This window comes from Pogona vitticeps, chromosome 5, assembly GCF_051106095.1.
Source record: "Pogona vitticeps strain Pit_001003342236 chromosome 5, PviZW2.1, whole genome shotgun sequence".
Taxonomy (NCBI): domain Eukaryota; kingdom Metazoa; phylum Chordata; class Lepidosauria; order Squamata; family Agamidae; genus Pogona; species Pogona vitticeps.
The window spans coordinates 31,105,155-31,132,937 of record NC_135787.1 but is presented as its reverse complement, the minus strand read 5'-3'; the positions used below and the strand labels follow the sequence as shown (position 1 = coordinate 31,132,937).

The window sequence follows — 27,783 nt, the reverse complement described above, 5'->3', positions numbered from 1 at the left end:
CTATGAGGAAAGACTGAAAGAATTCTGCATGTTTAGCCTTAAGAAAAGAAGCCAGAGGGGTGATATGATAACAATTTTCAAATACTTGAAAGGCTGTCATACAGAGGAGGGGCAGGATCTGTTCTTGATCATCCCAGAGTGGAGGCCATGCAACAATGGGCTCAAGTTACAGGAAGCAAGATTTCGGTTGAGTAACAGAAAAAATGTCTTAACTGTTAGAGCAGTACGACAGTGGAACCAATTACCCTGAGAGGTGGTGAGTGCTCCAACACTGGAGGCATTCAAGAGAAACTCAGACAACCACCTGGCAGATATCCTTTGATTTGTATTCCAGCATCAAGCAGGGGGTTGAACTAGATGGCCCGAGGGGGCCCTTCCAACACTATTTTATGTTTTTATGAAATATCTGCTCAAATTTCTGCTATGTTACGTGCTGTTAAGTGATTTCTGATTTACGATGGCAGTAATATGTTTTCCAATATATATGAGATGTTCAATGACAGTTTCCCACTACCATTCTCAGTGAGTTTCCATGGCTAAACAGACATTTGAACACAGTTATCCTGAGTTATCCTGCCTACTCTTGGTTTTGGATGTTGTCTTTTTTTTCTGGACTATGGAAGATAAATAGCTGCCCTAAGCAATATCTACAACTAGAGCAAGGAGATCTGCTGTTGCTGAAAAAAAAATACACCAAGAATTACATTTTCTTCTTGCTGTTAAGTAATGCTCTCTTAATTTGCCCCAAAGTGACTGTGCTTTCACCTCATATGCAAACTAAATTTAATCTCCAATTTCGCGGATATAACCAGGTTTCACCCTAGGATGCTCGTAACTATCCAAAGACTCTGAATCATGCCTTTCAGTTCTGCATTATCTCCACCAGTTCTTGGAAGTTACTTTTCTGGACCTCTGGGAAAAAATGATTTTTTTTAACTTTTTTTTAAGTTAAAGGCAGCTTTGGAGAGTAAGTAGGTTTGCTGTGGGATGCCATTACCAGCTGTGTTAATCCTTCAAGTCCTCCATGCTGTATGTATTCATCTAAAAATGTTCCTGAAACAACTATTTGCCATGCAAGGATGAAGCACCACCAACTGGTTATAAGCATTAAACCAGGAGCTTAAAATTTACCTGGTTCATCCATGTAATAGTAGATATCAACATCATTTGACTGCATCACAACAAAGCCTTCTCCCATTAATCTTGGTGGTCTGTTACAAAAGAAAAACAAAACAGAATGTGTGTAAGTAAACTATATAAACATGGCAAGTACTAACAAAAAGGTAGCTTATGCATTATTGGCTAGTCAATTATCTCTGCACTTCAGGACTTTCATGATTGCAACCATAAACGAGTAAAATATTGAATACCTGCTTTCTCACTCAATATGTGGGCAACACTGGGTATCACCTACTGTCGTTCTTTAGAGATTATCTACTCTAGAGCTTGAAGAACAACTCAGCAGGAGGCTGCTCTTAATAGTACCTCCTCAGTATCTCCTGAAATGCACCTGAAGCTCCAAGACTTACAGACAAAATTAGATTAGATTAGATTAGATTAGGCATCTTTCAGTCTCGAGAGACTATGGCAGGGGTCTCAAACATGCGGCCCGAGGGCCATTTGCGGCCTGCTGGGTGATAGTTTGTGGCCCCCGCCTTGCCTGGCCCCCCTGAAGCACCCACGCGTCTTCTGCTGTCAAGAGTCTAAAAAAGCCTCGCCTTGCTCGCCAGCTCTCTCCCAAGACAGCGCCTCTTGCAGCCGCCAGCCCGCCTGTCTTCTGGCTGGCAGGCTGCAGTTCTGCCTGGAGGGTGCAAGAGGCGCTGTCTTGGGGGAGAGCCGGCGAGCGAGGTGCACTGCCGGCCTTTTCCCCCAAGCACCCGAATCGCCGCCAAGCAATGCCTGAGAGCAGAGCTTGCTCCCGGCCCGTCCTCGAAGAACACCTCTAAACCATCAACAGCAGCTGCCACCTCTTCCAGGGAAGCGGCTCTCTGGCTCTCTTTCTCTCTCAGCACCCCCAGCACCAGCCCGGCCAGCGGCCACCTCAGCACCCATCGGTGCTTCCTCCTCCTCCTCTTCATCCTGCTTCAGCTGCCTCAGCTCTGGAGGCTGCCTGGGCTTGCCTTGCAAAGTTTGTTCCTCTGTCATGGTGGGGGTAGCTGCTGCTGCTGAGTGCACCTTTTTTTTGAGGGGGGCCCTCAGAGGAAGGCTGCCGGACCTCCGTGTGTGTGTGTTTTTGTGTGACCGTGCACGCACCTGTGGGGCCCCCCGCCCCATTCTGTTTAATTTAGCGGGTACCGATGGGGGCTCTCCTCCTTTGGCAAGGTGATTCTGTGTGGGGGATGAGATTCTGGCGCTCCCTCCCTTCTCCGCTTTTGTCCTGCTGGTGGTGGTGGTGGTGGTGGTAGTGGTAGTGAAGAAGGAGGCGGAGGGGGTTGTGGCAAGGGCCGAGGGCACACACGCCCCTCCTCCTCCTCCTCCTCGGAGCCCCAGCCGGGCTAAGGAAACTCCTGGGCGGCTTCCTCGGGCTCTTGCTCCTCTTGGCGGAAAATCTGATGCAGCCCAGCCTCACCCAGCCTCTGCCTCCAGCAGCCCCCAGGTAAATTGAGTTTGAGACCCCTGCTCTATGCATTCTGGAGAGACTGGATTCTTTTTACCTTCTCTTTCAACTAGTTAGAGTGTCCTCATCTGAGGGAAGTCTGCCCTTCAGAAATCAATGCTTTTTGTGTCAAATTTGCTTGACACTCTCCCCCCAACATGCATGGAAAAAGAGATTGGAGCATGGTCATATTCCCTAGAGGCTCAGTGACATTCATGTCCCGAACCAGGTCCTGAGTACAATATTAAATATTAAATCCAGAGTTACCTGTCCTCTGGTGGGCTCCATGACAAGTTGCTCCAAAGCACAGTAATTTAACATGTCCAAAAACCCGGTCTCTCTTTCTTGACCCAAGCATGCACTGACCCAGTCAATGTGAGGATAATTGAAGTCCCCTGTGATTACAATCCTGCCCTCTTGGACACTTCCCTGATTTTTCTCCTCATTTCAAGGTCCCCCTCAAGTTTTTGATGTGGAGGACGATAGCACACAGACACACCTACTATCGCATCGCTCCTTGGACCTGGTAATTTAACCCACAGTGATTCTATGATGGAATCAGATCTGCTGTCCATCTCCATTCTGCTGGATTCCACCCCTTCTTTGACATAGATGGCCACCCCACCTCCAACACACCCCTCCCTATTTCTCCTATAGAGTTTATAGCCTGGGATTGAGGTATCCCACTGGTTCTCCGAATTCCACCAATTTTCTACTATGGTCACTATATCAGTGTTATCCCTAGTCACCAAATGTTCCAGCTCTCCCATCTTTGCTTGGACACTTCGGGCATTTGTACAAAAGCACCTGCATACTGGGTCCCCTAAGAAGGGCTGCTTGTTTGTTTCTTTTTTCCCACAACTTCTCATTCCAGTGGACCAACTATCACATCCCATCACACTCATTTGTTTGTTTGTTTTCATTTTAGCAGCTGATGTACACTTAAAATATCTATTTAGACCAAAACTGTCATTTTAACCCAACTCAGCCACAAACCTCTTTTTTAGTTGAAAACTTCAGGTTGGCTTCTTCTTTTTAAAAAAGTTGCTTTATCCTTGCCCTATATTTCATTCTCAACGTGTTAATGGTTTTCTGCTAAAATAGAATCTGAGCCTCATAGGGATAGACTATCTTCAATAATTAGACCAACAGTGTAACAAACACATACACAATGAATGAGACAGTTTTAACTTGAGAATATCTGTATGATATAGCTAACAGGGAAATATTCATGGTTGTTGTGGGTTTTTTGGGTTCTTTGGCAGAGGGAAATATTCAGTTAAATGGTGCTTTAGAGCAGTGGTTCTTAACCCTGGGTTACTCAAGTGTTTTTGGTCTGCAACTCCCAGAAGCCTTCACCACCAGCTGTGCTGGCTGGGGTTTCTGGGAGTTGCAGTTCAAAAACACCTGAGTAACCCAAGGTTAAGAACCACTGCTTTAGAGTTTCAATAATATATAATTATTTTAACCTATGTATGATAATTTTCCTCCTGCAATATGACTTCACTATAGCAATATTGAGAGTTTTAGAATAAGCAATCTCACTGAACTGTCTCTTGGAACATTTAACATGTGGAGTATTGAATGTAGTTTATATGGCAGGGTGCTTTCAAACATTAAACAAGAATACTTGAAAGATACCAAATACCCTCTCATTAATTCAATATTGTTTACAATTACCACATCATTTTATCAAATATCAATAAAAGAGCAGGATGGGGCTTACAAGTAGCATTTACTAACTATATATAATATCAGGAATCTAATTTTTACTTCCTATTTATCAAATTATCAAGTCATGTTATTTCTCTGCTGCCAAGAAACAGTGCAACCAATTCTAATGCATTCAAACATATTTTCTAAGCAAAGAGATTGTTGCAAAAGCCCAGAAGTGAACTAAGAATCACTAAAACAAGTGAGGGCAACTCTTAGCTTTCCAAAGGTTGTTGGACTGCAACTCCTGCTATCCCTCAACACTGGCGATGCTTGTTAGGATTGATGAGGATTTCAGTTCAGTAACATTGAAAATGGTCAGATTGTGCACCTCTGTATTAAACTCCCTGCCATTTCAGTTTTCGATATTATCTCACCAATAAAATTATGACTTAAAGATAGAGAATAATCTGCAAGATATTTTAGACCACAGATTGGTCACTTCTGGGGGCAGAGGATGCACTAGCCCTGTAACCATCATTTTCCCACTACCACTCCCCACTCTTCTCACCTCTCAGTGTGGAAAGGGAATAGCCAATCATGCCATTAGACATCTCCAAGGGGCGCAACTGGCTATTTTTGGCCACTTTAGATGGGCCTTGTCTGCATTTTGTAGTCCCATTCTAGGGACCACAACAATACTTTCTGTCAAGAGCTGGGTGGCAAAAAGACCCATTGTGCTCCATTACAGCAGCACTGAAAGAACATTACCCTAATATGATCTACTGCTAGAAATATTCTGCAATTTTGTTGCTTTTTGTTTGTTTGTTTAAAAGAGTTGGAGATAAAACAGATATTTCAATACATCAGAATATTCTACAATAAAAATATTTTAATTTATCATTACTTACTCGTCATTTTGAAGTCCAACATATCTTGGACTTGGGACAAGCATAACCCTCACATTTTCCAATTTTCCTTTTACAATGTGCATAAACTGATCGAGATGGCTTGAAGGTGGTTTTGTAGTGTATGTTAAGAAGGCATCATCAAAATTGATACATAGAGTCTGAGGCTGATAATGGTTCCCAAAGGCTAAACGACCCTAATTTAAGAGAAAGAGAATAGCATATTAGCATTGAACTCTTTGTCACAGAAATTGTGCTCTATAAAGAAATAGCTGGGACTCTTCCTCTGCCAGTAAGGGCTATGACCAGTTCCTGAAAAGCTCATTAAAATACAAGACATAAAAGAAGTATAATTGTCTAACTCACAAAAACCTATTACAACATCCAATACCATATCAACATGCATTATTTAATCAAACACCAAGGTGTACTTAAAACACCAGATACTGTACAGAACAACATTATGTTCTACAAATTGGCTCGTATGGTTTACAAATGAATTTAATTCACCACTTTTACAGTTTATATGGAGGGGACACATGGCCTTCCAAATGTTGCTGGGCTACAACCCACATTAGTCTTAATTAAAATAGGGTAGAAACTACTGTCACATACTACCTGAAGGCTGTATGCTTCCTATCTCAGGTTTACATATTTTTTGAGCATAAGATGTAAAATACAAAAAAGGCACAGGCAACACAGCCCTTTCAATTTAGAATATATTCATATATGTTTCCCTATGAGAAGTACATGCTCTACAAGTCATTTATCACAAGTTATCTAATAAGTCCAGAAAATATACTCCTCTTGATTTGCTTTGTGCCCCAAGGAATAAATAGCTTTAAAAAACCTGTTAAAAAAAAACAGCCAGTGACAATTGATTTGTGTGCAGGCAGAAGTGGTTAGCAGAGCCAAAAGGGAGTCAGTTTCTCTCCCATCCATCCGCACCACTTTCTCTCTCCCTCTCTCCTTTTCTCTGTGATTCATCTCTCTCTCTATTTTTTCCTCCTCCCATCCCCTTCCCCTGGGTTCTGTCTCTCAATTGTCTCTCTCTTTCCCCTTTTCTACATCTCCTCTCTTTCTTTTTTTATGGCTCATCCCCTACTCCCTCTCTGTGCCTTCTCTCCTCTCTCTATTTGCGCTCCTAATCTCAAGATTAAACCACTGCAATGCACTCTACGTGGGACTACCTTTGAAATTAATGTTTGTGTAAATGTTGGAAATTGTTGGAAATTATTATTTCATATTAATTGTTTTTATTCTGTGCTTTGTGAGCCGCCCAGAGTAGACTATGTCTAAATGGGTGGCATATAAGCTCAATCAATCAATCAATCAATCAATCAATCAATCAATCAATCAATCAATCAATCAATCAATCAATCAATCAATCAATCAATCAATCAATCAATCAATCAATAAAATTGCTTCTCCCCACACATATCTCTGATTCTTTTCCCTATCCCCAGGCTTCTCTCGTCCTCTTTTTCCTTGTGGCACCTCTCTCTTTTTCCCTCTCTATGGCTTCTCTTTTTTATTTTCTCTTCCTCTGTCTTCTCCATTTCTGTCCCTTTCAACACCAGTCTCTCTGTCTCTCTCTAAATTCTCTCTCTCTTGCTCTCCCTACCCTATGGCACCTCTGTGTATGTTATTTTTTCCAAGACTGAGAGGGATGAAGTCTCAATCTGCCACCTTCCTTAGACGTAATCTCCATACACCTCAATGAGACCCATTATAGTTTTCTGAAATACTGGCAAGACAAATGAGCAGTGGCTTTGGAATACTTCAATGAGTATAATCGCTTAGTGTAGTAAATTGCACTAGAGTAGGGCCTCTGAATCAATGGAAATTTGGTGATTCAACTGTAAATTTCACATTCTATGGCTTACTTTACTGTGATTTTGGCTGTTAGAGCTTTAAAGAACAGGATTTTGGCTGTTAGAGCTTTAAAGTTACTTGTCTGGCGTTTTCCAATTTGCCAGAGAACAAACCCACACCATCTACAGTCACTTTGCCAAACATGGTCCTAATTCAAAAGTTATAACTGTCTATTTGGACTGCCCCTAGTATCAGAAATGGCTTACAGAATGTTGTTTTGACTGGTCATGTAATATCAAAGGTCCGCTCCCCTGCACCTCTAATAAAGACAACGTAAACATTGTCTAAAACTTTAGAGCTCTAAATGCCTTCAAATAACAAGTGCCTTCAACAACCCACAAGTCCTGCATACGTGTGTCATTTAGCACTTCAGCACAACAAGAAACAGCCTGAATACTCAATCAGTTTTGTCAATCTTAGTACCTGATCATCTCCCAATTTATTTTTGAATTAATATATGGGCACTATATTTCACCATAGTCTTTTAAGTGTGCTCTACTAGGCATAGAATTAATGTGTTTTCATCATATTCACTGTGAATAAAACCAAGATTATTTTCAATAATTTATTTTGAAAGTTACCTATAGCAGCTATGCAGTCACCAACATTTTACTTCATAAATTACTTCAAAATTCTGCTCAGAAGCCCCCTAAATTTATTACCCAGCGATTAAAATCTATTCAGTTAAAAACTTTGCTAAATACTGTGGTAAACATGAAGCTCCACTGAAAGCAATACAGTGGGGTCTTGACTTAAGAACGGCTCGAGTTAAGAACATTTTGACTTAAGAACTGCTCTCATAGGAAAATATTGACTTGACTTAAGTACTTAGATTTGAGTTAGGAACTGAAAAAAAACCCACGTGGGAGGCAGGGAAAGTGCAAAATGTGAACTTTCAGTTAACTGTTGGCCAGTGAAAAGGGTGCCTGTCTGCTTCCTCACTCCTCCCAGCGTTTAGAGAGTGGATTGGGAGACAGTCTTCAGACTGCCTGGTACTGTACTGCCTGGACTGTATTTTCCCTGTCTTCCCTGAACCTTTCTTGACCTAAGAAAAAAAGAAACAAAATATCCCCCTCTAGTGGTCAAAGGCGGAATAGCAGCTTCCCATTAGTTTCTATGGACGGAAAAGAGCAGATACGGATCAAATGGTTTTCAATGCATTCCTATGGGAAATGCAGATTTGACCTGAGAACTTTTTGACTTGAGAACCGCCTTCCAATACGGATTAAGTTCTCAAGTCAAGACCCCACTGTAGTATTCTGCTCTAAGGTATACAGATAAAAAGAGTTTCCTTACTCTTGTAGGCAGCAGCCAACATTGCAAAGCAAAAACCAAAGTGGTGGAACACAGAACATCACCCTCTAGTTTACCACAGCATTTAGTTTCAGCCTATATAATCTAGTATGAAGAAATCCAATTGCAAAATGCTTATTCAGAACTTAAGAAAGTGACATGTTTTCTGTCACGTGGATCAACCTGTTACATGCTATTTTAATGCATTTTTCTTAGCTCGAAATGAAGCCTGATAGATGCCATTTGAAGTGGTCTTCAAATTGCAAAGGAAAAATAAGGCAAAATTAAAATAGGATATATTTTACTTACTGTGCTAACATTTACTTTGATTACAGGAATAAGAGATCTCCATGATGATGAACGGTCTTGAGATTCACTTTTTGTTTTAACACTGAGAAACAAAACATTAATACTTTAATACTGCTGAATCAGCATAAACACATAAATATGCACAATACAATGCATATATGCAATTCTGTTCCCACTTTGATGCTTGAGAAATTTGATCTCTATGAATTTATGTAGAAACTGATCTGTTTGCATTTTCCAGATCAATTTTCTTACTGGAACACTATCATTCACAAGAACCTGCACTTCCTATATGTTCCTACAAAAGCTCAAGAAAAAGGATCAAAAACTACTTGAAAATGAGCATTTTTAGAGCAAGGCCATTTAGAAATGCAAATTTTAGGAGGGGGGATCAAATATATATTAAAATGTATTTTAATGTGAATTCTTGAGAAGATTTTTCTATAAAACCATAGGCTGATCCCACAACAGAATGACAAAAACTTACAGGTGAACAATATGCAACCATGAAATATGCTGGTCCTAATAAACTGACTCAATGAAATTTAGCAAAACCATTACAGGCACTCCTCACTTAACAACCAAGTTCCGTTCTTATAACTAGGTCGTTAAGCAAACTAGTTAATAAGAGAAGAGCAATATTAATATATAAAGGAGTAATAAAGCATGTGCCATTGAGAAGGGGTGTGGTGAAGACGCAAGCACGGATTTAGAGGGGTCGTAAATCCCAATAATCATTAAATAGGTAGGTTGTTAAGTGAGGAGTATCTGTATAATGTGAAGACATTCTTGGAAGAGCTTATATCATAAGATTCCAATTGAACTGGGAATCCCTACTCCCCTATAATCAGCACTATCAAGGAAACTAAAATAATATGTAACGTCTTTCACTGGATTCACTGTGATTTCAGATATTAGAATTCTTTTTTTATATGTTAACTTAAGCAAAAATGATCTCCAAACAGTACTGCATTGTGCAACAGCAACTAACTGGATAATTCTCTGTAGAGAGCTCTTAAGCCAATAATCCCTTGAAAAGCCTTTCCGCTGAACTTAATTACAATTATTCCAGAGGAAAATAAGAGATGAAGGTAGCTACTTTGTTAAAAATAAAAGGGAATATATAAAACATCTAGCAACAAATTAATGCTACGGACACAAACCAGATTACATAAATCACTACCATGCTACATTCATCTTGGCTTTGATCCACAAAAAGGGGAGCACAAGCTGACAGACTATCCACTCTGTCTTCACTACTATAGGCCCCTGAAAAAGACATTTCCATGGCCTGAAGGATGATCAGGGTGGGAAGTAATTCACCGTTAGTGCACCTCCTTTCTCTGGCACCTGTATTTAATGGGCCCCCTGGGCATTAAAAAATAATACCATAAGATACCATAATACCATAAGACAATATACATATATACAATTTGAAACATGAAAAGCACTTGCAAACCAGTATAAAGACAGTACAGAAGCATGAGCCAGAGAATAAAGATTTTAAAAAGGAAATACTGTAGTAAACTAAGGATGGCCAATTTCTAAGAATCTATAGGCCATTTTTGCTCTCCCTCGAACTCTTGAGAACCCTGACTGTCCAATGTGTGATGGAGTGTGTGACAGAATTTGGAAATCTTAAATCATAATGTGTGCTCGGAAAACTAGATAGAAGAAATCAAACATGTGAAATGCCCTCTTTCACTGTAATGGCCAGGAAGCACTGGCTAGAAGCTTGTCAGGAAGCATTTCAAATACAAAACAGACTTTGCTGGAAAAGTCCTTCCTGGCAGAGGGGATAATGATTAGTATGAGGCGATAAAGCCCTATTAAGGAAGCAGTCCGAGGACATTTTAAAGGGTTACTGTAATCAAGGCATCTGTAGCAAGAAGCTTTGTTCTGTATAAAGAAGACTGAGACAGACAGTAGAATCTTCACATTAGGGCAAACTTACACCCTCAGGAACAGCTCTGCTTACACTTGCGTAGACCTCATTCAAGTGACTGTACATATTAGGAAGAAGGAAAAGGGCTACGGTAGCTAAAACTTTCTTATTTTTCTAAGTGTGTACCTTCTTTGAGATAATCCAATATTAGTCTTGCAGCTTCTTGTAGCCTTATTCTATTTTTCCAAGGATGTTTTGAGTAACTTCTACCTTTTTGCTTTTTGTAACCATTTTATCCTTTTTTTCTTTTTAATAATAAAATTATACCCAGGAGCTGGCTGGATTTTGTGTGCATAGGAAATTTAGATATTAACTTCTAGTGTCTTGACTTCAGTGGACTACCAGGGTATAGTCTGAGTGTGTGAAGCACTGTTTGGCAACACTACCTAAAAGGCACAACCACAGAAAGGGGGTTGCATGCCAGGGAGTGGAGACAAACAGAACGACAAGCTTCTCTCACCTTTTGCATCTTCCTTTCTGGTACCCAAAAATAGCAACAGCTTTGGGTAAACATAATATTCTACTTAAAGGCTATAGTTTTCAAAAGAAACTTTAAGTTTCTTCAAAACAGGCTATTTCAGGCCTGAAACAGGTTTGAATAGGGAGCCAGAAAAATAACAGATTACATAGCACCTTTAGCAAGCCCCTGCCCCAAAGTTTGTGTGGGCATTGTTCACCATTTTTTCTGCACTTTTTTTTTCTCAGCATGATGTTAGCCAACGTAGGGACACCAAAAATAACCAAGTCTTTTAATTCCACAGCATGGCTATTCTGAAAAGAAAGCACACACATGCCCACCTCCTGCATCCCAATTGGCAAAGATAAAAGCATGCCTCTAGAATTCCAGTGTGTGGGCAGTTGCTTTCCCCCAATGTTAAAGAGAATGTTATTTTACACTTCAAAAATGAGATTTATTTTGGAAAAAAAAAACCTCCAGTTTTTAAGGCAGAATATCATATTTCAGAAATAGCTCTGTTGTATATAGCATGCTAGCAAACACTGTTATTCCTGCTCAAAAATTGTTCTCTTCCATGCTACTAAGGAAATAGGTACATAATGAATGTTTGAGGTCAAACTGTGTTAAATACATAATATCCTATTGTGGTATTTCATATTTTACAAGTTGTTTCAACAGTACTGTAAACTGTAACTTTAAAAGGCCCCAAAACTTAAGTGGCCCAAGTCCCTACACAAAGAGATGTTTATGCTGTAACATTATTTAAACAACAAAATGTTACATTAAAATGTTCAAACAAGAAGATAATCACTAATCAAAGTGAAACTATTATATTGGATACAATATTCAAAGATACTCAAGTAAGTAAATAATTATCTGTACCTATCAAGATTTGTATGTGTTCGCTCTCTCCCATTTTCTCGTGCTTTTTCATCCTCTTTCTTCGGAGGAATTATGGTTGGATCCAAACCAAATAATTCCTGAAGCTGCCCATAAAGTTCAGAGCGGTTGTAGACATGGAATTCAAAATCATTCACCATGATATACAGTCTTGTTTCTGCCTTTGGATCTGCAAAAATTAAAATTCTATTAAGTGATGTTACAGAGAGCAAACCAAAAGGAACACCAGATGGGGGTGGCATATTAGAAATATAAGAAGTTAGAACATTCTCACACATAAGGACGTAACTAAGATTTTAAAAAGTATAGACCTTCCACTGTTTCTTAAGACAATTCTCAACCAATATAGTATAGTAATATATCTAATTCAAGCATGTCTATATAAGTAGGCACACAATCCATCCCACTCAATGGTACAAATGCAAAGCCAGGTTATGACTACAATTGAAATTTGCTCCATATAAGCAGAGGAAGCTGGAGAGGATCAAAAGCAAAGCATAAACAGATTTATTATGGCACAATTTTTCACTGACTACAATCCATTTCATCAAGTATATGAAATGTTACCCTCTAGAAGTTATTACATAGGATACCAAGAGCTAGTATGTCACTTCTTCATCTCTGTTAACTTTATTGCTTTCTCAATGGCTAATTGCCTCTAGGGTTTAAAAGATTCAGTGAAATAGGGACTATTAACTAGAGAAGAAGAGAAAAGACAAGGAGACAGCAGTATCAGCAATATCCATTTTGTCTCTAATCCCCATCAAGCTTTCACATTTCGTTTTCTATGTGGCTACTTTTCAATGATTAATGTAAGCCATGTGCTTATATGCAATGAGGCTGTAGCTCGGAGACGGGCAATATGTGGCTTATGCACTGAATTCAGATTTTGGGTTGCCTCTGTGTCCTCTGCCTTCTCAAGTACATAACCAAAATCCAGTGGAAAAATACACTACTAGATTTTGGTGGCAAGTTTCCTGCTATTTTATTTTTTTATTTTATTTATTTTATTAAGTTAGCTTTTGTGTTTCCCCCTAAAATGTGGCGATGGCACTAACTTTTGTCAGTACAGCATCCTGGGAGGATTCAAGTGAGAAAATTCATGTTATGTTTATAGCTTACATCATAGCCAACAGCAATAAGGACAAAAGATTGTTCTAAACAGTACACTAAAAGGCAGTTTAAACGTGATCAAATGTGAATATACTAATGTTAAGTGGTTATATTCAAAGCTATATACAATGTTACAGAATCAGTCATACAGCACATCTTAAATTTCAAATAGTATGACCCAATTAAGAACATTTTTGTTATAATTAACTACCTTTTTTTCTTTAAAGACAACCCTATTACTAATTTACTCAAGAGACATGAACTCCTTTGGTATTTCAATAAACTGGGTCTCTTAAAGTAGACTATTAAATTGTCAATCAGTTTTCTCTGCACTTAATGTCCATAATTCTCTTCCGCGGCTCCACTCACACAATGCCCTGTTGCATGAGAGAAGGTTTTTCAAGTATCGAGCACCTGATAAACATGCTTAAGCACTGTGCACTGCAACAGAGAACAGTTCTGACTTGCATGGTGGCAAGCAAAAGACTGCTGGAGTTCTGCACATAGAATCTTAGGTATGCTCACAATGAACTAGATTCTGGCCAACATAGAAAGTAAAAAATCTACTTTGCTCCTGCAAAAGCCCACAGACTATTCATTGTTGCCTTAATATAAATACCGAAGAAAAATGTATTCCTTTTAAAATTTATTTCGAGAAGAAAATTTAAAAACTATTAATCATTAAAGCATGTCAGTAAGTGAGGGAAAGGGTACCACTTTACTAGAAACAGTTTTAACTTCAATATAGCAATCCACAATTCCAAAATGATAAAGAATTAAGAAAATGAAAAGACACAACAGCTTGCCCTTATCTCTAAAATTTATCAATTCAAGTACATTGTTGTGTTACTTGGCCTGAGGTATACATGTTTGTATTTTTAGTGGGGGACTTCTAGTGGGTGGGGAGTGTTTGGGGAATGTTATGTGTGTGCATGTGTCTGGTCTCTGGGTGTCTGTGAATTTCGTTGTATGGTATACTGTGTATATACTTACAATGACAATAAATTATATTATTATTATTATTATTATTATTATTATTATTATACATTTCTTAAAAGCTCATGTGTAACTAAGTATTACCTAACTATGGCATCTCAACCCTATTCTGCACTCTCCTTCCAAATCTAATTAGATACTATTAGCCTTACCAATTAATAAAACCCACAAACTGAGTTAAATTTACATTAGAGTTAATTCAGACTTCATTTATATCTACCTTGAGGGAATAAGAACAGTTATATTTTTATCTTCACAAAGTTGGTTGATTAATTTAACTTCCCTTTGGTGTACACAGAAGATAACTGTGACAAAGAGAGACTCTGCATTTATTTGAATGCAAGATCACCCTGGCATTGTGACCTGGAGCTCACACTTTCCTATGCAACCTATTCCCAAATTTCAATTGAAAGTAATTAATATAATAATGTACTGTCAAGCCAACTCCTCCTTATGGCAAACCATTCCACGAGTTTCTGGGTATAGAATACCATTCCCTTCTTCTGAGGGCATTTTGGAGCGGTACAGGTTGCCCAAACACCACACAGGCTGGCGGCTACTTCTAGAAAGCACAGTGGTGAATCAAACACCAGAGCCTGGCTCAAGCGATATTAAATAGAAATGCTATACATATGTAATTCTCAGCTGACAACTCACAGTAACAGCATCTTCTTCTACAAATAAGTTCTAAACAGATATTGGATTATATGTGCAACCTCCAAGTCCAAAAGAAGAATAATTCTAGACACTAGAAGCTCAAAACAAGGAGAAGGGGCGGGGGAGAGGTTGCTGCCTTCATTACCCAGGATCCCAGAAATAGCTAACTATTGTTACAAACAGAACTCTAGACCAGACAGATCTGATCAGTGGAGCTCTCCTCCTCCTTTTATTTATGTTACTTTCTTACTTTGACATATGATTATATTTGCTTAAAACCAATTAGAAGACCACGTTGGACTTCAGAACTAACTGAAACAGTTTTAAAGAACAGAGTTAATATAATTATAATGTAACTTCATGCAAACATAGATAATAAATAGAGTATGAATTTAGCAACCAAAAATGATTAAAATACAAGGCAACTTACCATGTTGCTTCTGCTTTGGGTTGTACATCTTCCACCAACGAAATATAATAAATCCATCCTGGATTCTAAAAATATGTTTAAAGAATTAGAAATACTTCAACATTTATTAATGCACTTATTATATATAATTAACTATCACTTCAAAAAACATAAAATTTAGCAACTGAAGTTTAGGTTTTAAAAATATATCTGTGATTCCTTTTCAGAGTCTTACTTGATACCATAGACGAGAGATCCCCAACCTCAGGCCTTAGCTGGACTGAGCTGTGGAGGAAGACCTCCGCCACCCACCCACCCTCACAGACTCCCCTCTGCACAGCCCCTTTGCACATACGCAGGCACCCATGTGAGCGCTCCCCCACCCTTTCATGCATGTGCACGAGTGCCCCTGAGCGCTGCACCACCCTTTGCGCATGCACACAAGCGAGCGCATGCCCGCACGACCACCCTCCCACACCTTTGTGCATTCGCAAAAGCAAGCAAGCCCCTACTCCTTCGTGCAAGAGCATGCATGCCTGCGCGAGAGCACACCCACTCCTTCACGCATGTGCACGAGCATGGGGGTGCTCTGCCTTCCCCAACCAGGCCGCAGGGTTAAAAAGGTTGGGGACTGCTGCCATAGACCATCTAACTCACTGACACTCATCACCATTTGCAGTACTGTCACTAAGAGCCCAAGTGGTCAGAGTGGCAGAGCATTAACTATCAGCTTCAGCTGGCATGGTAGCTACAACCATTTCTGGACAGGGATATCTTGAACAGAGTGGTTCAAGCACCAGTAAACTCAACACTTGATTGCAATAAAACACTGTACAAGGAGATACCCTTGGGTTTAATTTTCAGAATGCAATTAAGGCAGAATGCAGAAGCCAGGCTGCCTAGTGAGGTGTCCTATCAAGCACATGTAATTTTTGAAATGCAAGATTTCCATTTTTTGCCAATTAAATACCATACTTTTTGGAAATATATTATGTCTATCTTGCAGGACTCTACTATAGCTTGGGAGCAGGTCATATGGAAGACTGCCTCCTTTTATACAGACCACCCTCCTTTTCATATTTGCAGGAGGGTTCTGCTAACTGTACCATAGCCTTGTGAAGCAAATTTGATCAAAGTGTGGAGGAGGTATTTTCTGCAGTAAAGGCCATCCTGTATAATAGTATCCCCAATGAGTTTAAATAGCCTCCCAATCTTGGATATTTTAACCACTAGCAAAAACCCACTTGTTTACCTACTCATTTTCCTAATTATTTTGCTAATTGTTAACACTATCTGTTACCTTGGTTTTTAATAAATTAGTTTTGATATTCTTATTAACACATTCCTAATTAAATAAATAAATCTGATCCATTATGCCCTAAGACCAGGATTATATACATATAGGTGTTTACTGAATTAAATTTAGATGTAACCTCCCTTTTAAAAACCTTTTCATATTTGTACAGAAGTGTCTAGTTCCACCATATTTTTGTCTGTCTTTATTTTAATAGTATAAATGGTTGAAAGATGTAATCTTCTGATGTTGTTGCTGACACAACTCCATCAGCTCTAATCACCATAAGCTATTGTGAGAAACAATGTGAGCTGTTGCCCATATTGTGTTATCCATCTCAGTTCTAAACTCTACTAGAACACATCATTATATGACAGCAATATTGAATGTTAGGAATAAGCCTGCTAGAACTGCTACTATTTTTTTAGACAAACTGTAAACAAGTACCTGATAGACATGTCTTCTGTGATGTAATAGATTTCACGGACCATGACTTTCCCAGACAGGACAGAGAATGAAAAGGAACCTATAATTAAAAGATTTCGGATAAGTCAGCTGCACCAGCATGAACAAATTGGGCTAATTTAAGGTTGAAATTCTGCACTTGAGGTCTACCAGCTTTGTGGCCTTAGGATTTTGTAGAAGTCCTGCAACATCATCAGAACCCAAAACATAATGTTAACACAAAACACATACTGTCAGTATTCCACAGTTATACCAGCAGAGTTACTGCCTCTGAGCAGTATTTTCAGCAGCACATGGAAGAAACAAACTTAGTAGATATCCATGGACTGAGCAACTTTATATGATGCCCAGTTCTGATGTGAGAAATTCTCCTGTCTTCTGTGACAGGAAAAATAAAAGGAAAACAGCAGTTCCCACAGTGAAGACTAGCCTCCACATGACACCACAACAGAGCACAAGATATACTGTAACTCAAGATTCCATCACAGCACACCATCACAACCACACACAAGAGCACCAGAACTCTCATGACCATGTACATGGCATGTGCCTGCCTCTCTCTCTCTCTCTCTCTCTCTCTCTCTCTGGCTTTGTGTGGAGTATGTTTCAGGTCACAAAGTAGAATTCATTTTGTTTAAATCTTACCTTTCTACCAAAAGAGGGTCTCTGTCTGTTGCACAGATGCCAATGGGACAGCTGAACATGCCCTTCGCTCTCCCTCTTACTGAAATCAGTATACAGTAACTGGCTAGAATGTGCTCTCCCTGTTGTTAGCTTTACACTTTAGAACAGTGGTTCTTAACGTGGGCGATAATGCCCCCCAGGGGGCGATTTCATTTTTCAGGGGGGCGGTAGAACAAAAAGGGGCGGCATGGGGGCGCTGGAGCAGAAGGGGGCGGTAGGGGAGCACTGGAGCAGGCCAAACCTGCGAAGATAGCTGCAGCCTTTTTACAGTGTGCATGAATATATATTTGCCTTCAATCTTAATTTAGTTTCAGAGTTTTTGTCTTGAAATTTTTAGTTCCTGTATTGTGGTTTGTTTTTATGCCCTTTTTATATTTCTTTTTGCGTCTTAAAATTCGCTTGCAACTAAATCATTAAATGTTACTTTTTGGGGGCATTTCATTTTCTTGGAATTGAATTTTGTTTTCAGGGGTCATTGGATTTAAGTGTCATTCATTCATTCATTCATTCATTCATAAATAAATAAATAAATAAATAAATAAATATCATCGCCGCGGGGAGGGGGGCGATTATAATTTCCTCAATGGCTCAAGGGGGCGTTTCTTTCAAACAGGTTAAGAACCACTGTATTCTGAGATATATTTTACAGTAAAGACCAGAAAACTTACCAATGTGGATGTAGCCATTTTTATGTAATCTGTTAAGAACTAATGTTAAAATAAGTCCAATGTTCCGGGAATTGTAATAAGTCAGATAAATAATCCAGCCACAGGATAAAATTGTAGCTGCAAAAGAAATTATAATGCATTTTAGAACAGTAAAACCTCATTCTTATGAAAGTGTTTTGATTGTATTAAGAGCAGAATAATATAGCCTTTCTTCACCTCTCCCCATAAACCATCCCTCAGAGGTACAGAATTTACACTTTAAATAAAGTCTGCATCATTAACTGAACTCTTTTCCAAAGTGTGAAAGCTGTGAAAGCTCAAGGCTGAAGACAAGGAGACCACAGGCCAGATGATGAGTCCCCATGTACTGTAATTTTCCAATTTTTGCCATGTAAATTAAAAGGGGTGTAAAATAATAATGACAGTAGTAGTAGACTGATATCACTTTTGCATTTAGAGCAAAAGTAAAAGTAAAAGAATTGATTAACTTTGAAGATGTAAAGATTTATTTCAGTGTGAGCCTTCATGGATTACAATCAGCTTCTTCAGACACACAATGATACCTTCCAGTGATGTCAGATGAGAGCTGAAAATTCAACTAGAACTTCAGTCATTCTCAGTGCACCATTAAATCTGAACCTAGACAAGCCTACACAACAGGTACACTTTCTGGATAACACTATCAAGCCACACAATGGATATAAAACACCACATTATGAAGAAAAAAACACTCTAAACTCCCAAAACACGCTGCTACAGATGTCAAAGTAACTGTTGAGGACAAAGGAAAATTTGAAAGAGATACAGCTTTAACGGGCAATATTCATCAATCCCAAACTACTTCAGAGAAATTAAATGAGAAATAAGGTTTTCTGGAACACACAGGCTGAGCTTCTGTTCCTTAGCTAATTAAACTGCACAAGAGTAGGCCTACTGAATCAATTGGGATTTGACGAATCAACGTCTCCATAGGTATAATTGATTCAAATGGGCCTATTCTGTGGCTTACTTTAGTATAGTTAGCTACAGTTAGGACAGGCCCAATGGAATCAATGCAACCTATGGAGCTGACTTATCAAATCCCAAGTGATTCAATGGGACTACTCTAGTGTAATTTACTGTGCTACAGGATTTTGGCCAATATATATCTCAATACTTTGAAAGTATCCAGTCTAATTCTCCTCCTTGAAATAACTCCGTTATTTTAGAATGTATTTTAAAATGCTTGAACACTGTTCTAATGTTTTTCCTTTTTATAGTTGAATTATTATGATGATTTTATGTTTTGTTGGTTTATTGTTGTTTATGCTGTGAACCACCCAGAGTGGCCATTGTCAAGAGGTATGGTATATAAAGTGAATAAAACAAACAAACAATTTCACCTCTGCACAGTCACTTAATTGTTGACATCAGGATGCCCAAGTAATCCACACTTTGATGGTTATTAGTCATCACTGACAGTTATCACTGTCATCTGAAAAGCCCACTACTAATGTGTCATCCTCTTTTTATCATCTCCCCCACTTCTGTACTATGAACTCTGTGTATATAAACCTTTGACCTTGAAATTACATTCTATAGTAATTGTAGTCCACTAAACTCACAATGAAATAAATGTGACAGCCTTTAAGTTACCAAAAACCTTTTGGTTTTACTTGAGTTACACATGCTGAAACAAGGCAAAGTTGTTCAAAACATTTGCATTTTACACAGTAAAACACGCGTACAAGCAGGCACCGAACATTTTGGCAGGAGCTCCGGAAAAATCAAACCACTCACACTACATTCGCTGTGTGAGCAGTTTAATAAAACAGCATCCTGGCTACTTCCTTTCCATATTTTTGTTCCTTTTCCTTATCATTATGCTAAATATTAAAGGGATAACTTGTTTTTTATTCAAGGGTGGGAACAATGCTAAAACTCAGTTTGGGTGCATTGTTTTTAGTTAAAAAAACATTTCTAAACAACTATCACAAACACAGAGCATTGTAATACACAATTACTACTCAACATCTCTATTGTAGATCGCAGAAAGTGATCTTTTACAACACTGAAAAGCATATGAAATATTAAATAGAACAAACACGACATACCAACTAGGAGCCAAACAACATTTGAGTCATGTTCAGTAAGGAAATTTTCCAGCTGAGTGATACTAGGAACAATACTCTCATTTCTCTCCATTGCTAGAATATTTCAGCAGGATCCAGATGACTGAAAAGAAAAATAAATAAATAAATAAATAAAGTGTCACTGTAAGCCATAATGCCAGTGTATTTCATTCTCTATCACAAAAGCCAGTGTATTTCGTTCCCTATCACAAAACATACCGTATTTTTCGCTCCATAAGACGCACCTCTCCATAAGACGCACCAATTTTTTAGGCGAAGAAAACAAGAAAAAATAATCTGGGAATTTCACTCCATAAGACACGTACACTTTTTTGGAAAAAAAGTGTGTCTTATGGTGCGAAAAATACGGTACATGATGTGCTTTTCTGTTAGAAATACTGAAGGAGAAAACAGTTTGTGTTGGTGTATAAGAAGTTCTACATTTCCTTAGTACCTACGTCCCACAGTGTTCAGTGTCATTTACTGTCAGATAAATGTATGTAGGATTTCAGGAATAACACAGTGGGGCTTATGTGTGTACCCAGCAGCAACGCACTGTTAGAGGTTTTATACCTATGCAAGAATTCCCTCACAACAGCATACGGAAAATGTGGAATCACTTATACCTTGCATAACAAAGATACTAATCATAAAACATAAATGACTTTACTGATTGGGTCAAATTACATGCTTTAATAACTGTGTGATCATGTTTAACATATCTTGAGTGTAGTTGCTTTAAATACCAGCTGTAAAGCTCCTGATCAAGATTGGGTCTACAGCATTTATAGGGGGAGTGCCCATCCCTAATCTTCTGCAATCATCTCTTGACAGAAGCTATTTTCCCTAGGATTGAAGCTATTACTGGCAATCTCCATTTAAAAAAAATTCCCAGATATAAATGTCTGTAAAACACTTTTAGTCTAATACTTCAGATTTGGTGACAAGCTACATCAATTCCTAAAAATACACCATAAGAAATATGCAAGTCTGTTGCACAAATACAGTTCTGTGGTACCTTAAAGACTAACAAATGTATTATTATGACATAAGCTTTCAGGTCCACAAGTTTATACCATAATGATAATTTGTTAGTTGGGAGTCTGTTGTTTTTCCTAAACAAAATAAATATTATATTTCCTAAACATAATGAAATGCTGGCTGGATAGTTCACTGATTGTGGAGCCAGAGGTTGAGAGTTTGATTCTCCACTGTGTCTCCTGCAAGAAGAACCAGCCTATGTGTAGTCATGGGCAAGCTGTACAGCCCCAGGGTGCTCTGGGAAAAAGGGAATGGTAAACCACTTCCATCTGTGCTTTTTAAATATGAGAAAACTTGAAGAATACCTGGAGAAAAAAGAATGCATTTGCCAGCTTACTTGACAAGAATGTGTATTTTTGTAGAACTGTGTTCTGGGCATATTCTATAACTACTTAAAATTTATTTTGTTTGTTTATTATATTTATATATCACCCATCTAGTGGGAAGCCACTACTCTGGGCAGTTTACAAAAACTGAACACATAAACAACATCAAATAAATGTAATAGTAAAATTTAAAAATGAAATGCATGTAGCATAATATACCATATTTTCTGTGTATAAGACACCCCCAATGTATAAGACACCCCCACTTTTCTAACCAAAAATTAAGAAATCTAAGTGGGGCTTAGCAAGTGTAGGGGGAAAGGGATCAAAGCACTGCAGGATCGCTTTGATCCCTGCTTCCCGTGGGGCTTAGCAAAAGGAGGGGGAAAGAGATCAAAGCAATCCCACAACTGCATGATTGTTTTGATCTCTTTGTCCCTTATACAGCCATGGGATTGCTTTGATCCTTTCCCCCTACACTTGCTAAGCCCCACAGGACTTAGTAAGCAGAGGGAAAAGCAAGGATCAAAGCCATCCTGCAGCACTTTGAACCCTGCTTTCCTTTTGCTAAGGCTTAGCAAGTGGAGGGGAAAGCAGGGATCAAAGCCCTGCAGGATCACTTTGATCCCTTCTTCCCCCTCCACTTATTTTTTCTCTCCTCATCTTACTTCCATGTATAAGACTACCCTCAATTTTTAGTCTAAAGGTTTTAGACAAAAGTATAGCCTTATACATGGAAAAATACGGTAATCTTCCTGATGGTGACAACTAAATCAAAAAAGTTACATAAAATGGATTGGGGAGACTCTCAAAGGGGGAGGATGATCTTGAACACCAATTTATATAGCTTCGTTTTAAGCAGGTTCCTGAAGGCCAAATGGGAGGGAACTTGGAGAACATCAACAGGCAATGAATTCCACAACATTGTGGGCATCACCAAGAAGGCCCAGTTCATGTTGGTCATTTTCCAGGCCTCCTTCAGGGTAGAGTGAATGAACAGTCTCAGTAGAAGATCTTAGCGAGAGACGCTCCAACAAGTACTGAGGCCCCAAACAATTTAGGTCCTTACAGATTAAAAGTAATATTTTGAATTTGGCATGAAAGCAAAAAAGGAGCCATTTAAGAGAGCTTTTGCAACTTAAAGACTGTGGTGCATGTAGCCACCTGACATGACTTAATATCGTTTACACTTTCAAACCAAAATATCAGATCAGGTTCATGATTAGGAGACTGAAAATCAGTGGATGCTTAAAAATAAAGACAGATAAAACTGACAAGTTCTAAGATCTGAACAGCTGTCAAGAAAAACAGGAAGTTGCATGTCAAAAGGGCTTGCACTACCGCCCTTTTGGAGAGCTCTATGGTCAGGCTCTCTGCATGGGGCTGTCCTTTCACTTGGAGTTCTTTTCCCATTCCCAGGCTACAAAGATCTTTCTTCCCACTTGTGTTTATAGATTTTGTTTTTCCTCTTGAAGGTAAGAATGTTTCCTAACAAGCCATGCTTCTCAAAAGCGCCTTTGTGCACACTGTACACACTGAAGGCATTCTAAATCGTCAAATATTTCTCCTCATAATTAGGTATGATTAGCAGAAACTAGTACAGTTAAACATTTTGGTACATGGGCTGAAATTCCAGCTCTGGCAGAGATCAGAATAACAAAACTATCTGCAAAGTTGTGGGCATGTTTAGTATTCTTTGATTTGCCACACAAAGAGCGACATATCTTAGAAGACAAAAAGTAGTGAAATCATTTGAAATAACCAGCTGTGAGCCTCACCAGGCCCACCTGGCTCGGCTAGGTTCCTTTTTTCCATCTTGTGTTTTACAAACTCTGGGTGCAAGGATTGCAACAAAACAGGGTTTATTAAGACAGTAGAGAAATAAGATACAATATTTTAGCTGTCTTCTGCCCAGTTCCCTGAGAAACTCTCTATGGAGTTTTCCCACCCCTCTTCCTCCAGGGCTTCTCCTTCTGCCCCCGTCAGAGTTAGAAAGCGGCTCCTAGATCTCCTCCATTTGGCAAGCCTCTTGCAGGTTCTCTCTTGTGGTGCGTTTCTCCTGTCTTGTGGCATGGCCTCTTTTATATCCCCCATCTGCCAAGGATACACTCAGGTTTCCTTTCCCCTAGAGGTCGCCTGCCTCCTGCCCCCAGGATTTCCAGAGCCACAAACAGGGCAGGAAATCAGTGTGGGCCCCAGAGTTCTTTGCTTGGGACTCCCTTCCTCTGCCCCCACTGACAGGTCAGGCTCCAGAGTCAACCAAGCCCTCTGCTACGTATATCTGGTGGTAGGTCGATCCGCTCTTTGGGCCATGGGTGGGAAAATGATGGCCTGCTGACGAGGGCATCTGCACCACTGTTATCTCCACACCAGCCTAAATAATACAGAGATATTGTGCTTTAAAATTAGTGACCACAACTTCAAAGAGGCTTACCAGTCTGTTGCAACAAAACACATTAAAAACACTCTGACCTTAAAGATTAACTGATTTGTTGTGTTTCATGGGCTAAAACTCACTTCACTGGATTTATAAAATGACAAATGCAAAAAAAGTTGCATGGAAATAAATATTTTGCATGTTTTCATAATACAAGAATTCAAGAATCACACCACAGAGATAATCAATATGGTGGTGCCTCGACTTACGAACGTCCCGACATACAACCATTTCGAGTTACGACCACCTCTGGCTTCAAAAGTTTGCTTCGACTTGCAGCCGGAGCTTCCAGTTACGAACACAAAAAGGCAGGGGGAAAAGGTGGGAAATTCAAATTGCTAACTGTTGGTGGCAAAGAGGTTGCTTCTTTGTAGCTTTTTTGCCCCAGCAGTTAGAGAGTGCGATCGGAGGAGGCTGCCTGGTAAGCTAAGGTGCTGCTTTCCGCTTTTTAAAAACTGTTCTGGGTGTTTTTGCAGCGTGGTTTTGGGCTGGGGGGGTTATGTTTCTGTGCTGTGATGGGTCTTGGGGGGACTGTTTTTTGGTGTTTTTTTCCCCATTTCCGATGGGTTTTGGGGGGTTTGGTTGCTTTTTTGGTTTTTCCCCCCATTTCCGATGGGTCTTGGGGGGTTTGGTTGCTTTTTGGGTTTTTCCCCCATTTCTAATGGGTCTTGCATGCTTCCCTTGCAGGGACTTCTTGGTGGGGAATTCAAATTTGCTAACCATTGGTAGGCAAAGAGGCTGCTTCTTTGCACCTCTTTCGCCCCAATGGTTAGAGTGAGTGCATCGGAGGAGGCTTCAGACTGCCTGGTATGCTAAGGTGCTGCTTTCTGCTTTATAAAAAGTGTTCTGAGTGGGTTTTGCAGGGTGGATTTGGGCTGAGGGGGTTATGTTTCTGTGTTGTTGTTGTTGTTGTTTAAGCCCCAGCACCTTCGGGGCTTGCTCTGTTTATTTTTTGTTTTTTGTGGGGGGGTTTGGCAGACCCGGCGCCTTCCAATGGGGCTTGCTCTGTTGCTTATCTTTTGTTTTGTTTTGTTTTTAAGCCCCAGCACCTTTGGGGCTTGCTCCGTTGTTTATTTTTGGGTGTTTTTTTAAAAGCCCCAGCGCCTTCGGGGCTTGCTCCGTTGTTTATTTTTTGGTTTGTTCTTTTTTAAAGCCCCAGCATGTTCCTATGGGGCTTGCAGTGTTTTATTATATTTGTGGGTAGTTCTTCTGGAACGGATTAATTGCGTTCCAATGCATTTCAATGGGAAATGGTGCTTCGGATTACAACCATTTTGAGTTACAGTACATCCATCTTCTGGAACTGATTATGGTCGTAAGTCAAGGCACCACTGTATTAGGTCCAAGAGAGAAAAAGTATTTCTTCACACAATTAACTATCTTTTTACATAACTTGCTACCACAGTGTAGTGCTCACTGCTACCCTAGATGGCTTTTAAAGGAGATAAGACAAATCCATGGAGGAGTTTTGTTTTATCCTATGCTTGGTGACCAGCAACAACAACAAAAACATTGGCTTTTTAAAAAAAATATTACTGGTCAATCACAAACATCTGCCAGAATCATTCATGATGACTTATTAATAGATTTCAGCTTCAAGTGATGATCAGTAACTAAAGCTGGGAGTATTTGTATATGAATATCCCCACACAGCTGGAGTTAACAAGGGTCTGGCCCCTAGGGCCGGACCATCGATTGACGCTTCTGATGGTGGCACCAACCTCACTCATCCTTCCAGTCACTCCTGGAGTGCCACTCTCTTCCTGCTCAGCTAGCCACTACAGGCAAAGGAGGGAGGACGAGTCTCCCTGCATGGCTACTGAGTGGCCAGCCAAGCAGGAAGACAGCAGCACTCCGGGAGTGATTAGAAGGGTGAGTGAGGTCACTGCCACCACTGGACATGTGAGTTGATGGTCTGGCACTAGGGGTGGGCCCCTTGTTAGCTCCAGCTGTGTGGGGATATTCGTATACAAATACCCCATCTCTATCAGTGACATACAGTTTGGCCCAAAGATATTAAACTGATGAAGACTGCAAACGACCACACTTTAGTTTCTAGGATATTACAGTATTTGTAAATATGTATGACACCATCCCTTTAACAATGCGATAAAGTTTCAATGTTATTTAAATTTCAAAAAGGTCTACTAATATTTAAGCTGACAGACGCAACAACTAAATGGAATTTAAGCAGGCGTTTAGACTTGATTACCTGCAAGATCCTTTCCAAACCTAGGATACAATTTAGTGGTTAGTGCTATCTTGTGGCATTCCTAGAAGTACTGTACTGCCCACATGCTGAAAACAGAATATGCACTAGAAAGACTTGTTACCTAAATTAACTGGAAATTCTTCTGTTTCTAAGCTATCTAGACAATCTTCAATAACATCCTTTAAATCAGACCAACAATGACCATTGGACAGACATTAAAATCTTTTTTTTAAATCTCACCAGTTGTGAAGAAGTTGAGGGCCAACCTATAAATTTTAGATAGCGTGTCAGAAGAGGAAGGAATTCCTGAAAACTAAAAATGTCTAATTGTCAGAGAAGGATATTTGCAACTCCTGGCAACTGGTAAATCGGCTTGCTTTATTTTGTGTCTGGTGACCAGCAGAAAACCAGAAGCTTTCCTTTATTTTGTAACCAGGTCTGCCAGAATCGCTTATCTAACATACTAACAGAATTCTGGTTCTCATAAAGTACAGTCACTGACTTGTAGTTTGGCTTGAAGAGATTAGACTCCGCTCTCATGAACATAGGAAACAGCTACATTTTAGATCAGGGGCCAGGGAACTTTTTAATCTTTTACCCCCTAAAAAAATTTATACAGTATACAGTACGCCAACATTACCCTCTTGATTTGAAAGGATGTCAGTCACACGTGTCTTGGTCACACGCGGCCAGTCGAGCGCCCCCGCTGCAGCCTTGCCACCTGGGTCACCATCACCACCTCCTCCACCACCTGGCGGGAACGTGCTCAGTCCTTGGCCACACGGGGGGCAGCTCTCTTTCTCTGCTGGCAGGCAGCTCCTGGGCGACCGTCAAAGAGCAGCAGGTGGCTTGCCTGCCGGGGGCGCCCGATGCTGCCTCCTGCTCCGGCACCAGCATGGCTGCTCGCTGGGGCAGTCGCATCAGGCTTCGGCATCAGGGCTCCTGCGAGCCTTGCCATCCAAGCGCCTCGACAGCTGCTGCACGGAGGGTGAGAGGCTCCGCCAGGCCCTCTCAGCCAACATGGAAGTGCCGCCAAAGGAAGCTATGCAGCCAGGCGAGCGCCGCTGCTGCCCGATGGGCTCCTCCGGGAATGGGGACAGGGTGTGAGGAGGCAACAGCGTCCTGGTGCTGGGAGGCTGAGCCCGGCCCAGGCCACTGTCATGGCCGCACCTGGCCCCTCTGCCATGATCCACCTCTCCAAGCACTGGTAGGAGAGGCTCCTCCTGGCCGGGGCGCTCTGACCACTCGCCCTGGCCTCACCTTCTGCCATGGCCGGCCCCGCTGTCACCACGTTGGCTGCCATATGCCACTGACTGATGCCCATCGCTGGCCGCCATGGCTCGGTTGCAGCTGGGCCAGAGAAGGGGGCAGGAAGGGGGCGATCGGGCAGCCGGGGACCCCCTTTGGGTAGAGGAGGAGGAGGAGGAGGGAAGG

The 27,783-nt window shown here is 40.2% G+C and overlaps 1 protein-coding gene across 19 annotated transcripts in view; it reads right to left on the bottom strand.

Annotated features, from left to right (window-relative positions):
• BLTP1 (bridge-like lipid transfer protein family member 1) overlaps positions 1-27,783 on the bottom strand; it is a 140,286-nt gene that overhangs the window by 105,446 nt on the left and 7,057 nt on the right. For all 19 annotated transcript variants that reach the window (XM_073001687.2, XM_073001694.2, XM_073001693.2 and 16 more), the window contains 8 exons: positions 20,316-20,436; positions 18,223-18,339; positions 16,853-16,931; positions 15,133-15,197; positions 11,919-12,105; positions 8,635-8,716; positions 5,161-5,354; positions 1,132-1,211 (listed from right to left, as the gene is read on the bottom strand). In XM_073001687.2, coding sequence (XP_072857788.2) covers positions 1,132-1,211; positions 5,161-5,354; positions 8,635-8,716; positions 11,919-12,105; positions 15,133-15,197; positions 16,853-16,931; positions 18,223-18,339; positions 20,316-20,406 — 895 coding nt within the window. In that variant the 5' untranslated portion in view covers positions 20,407-20,436. The remainder of the gene's footprint in view (positions 1-1,131; positions 1,212-5,160; positions 5,355-8,634; positions 8,717-11,918; positions 12,106-15,132; positions 15,198-16,852; positions 16,932-18,222; positions 18,340-20,315; positions 20,437-27,783) is intronic.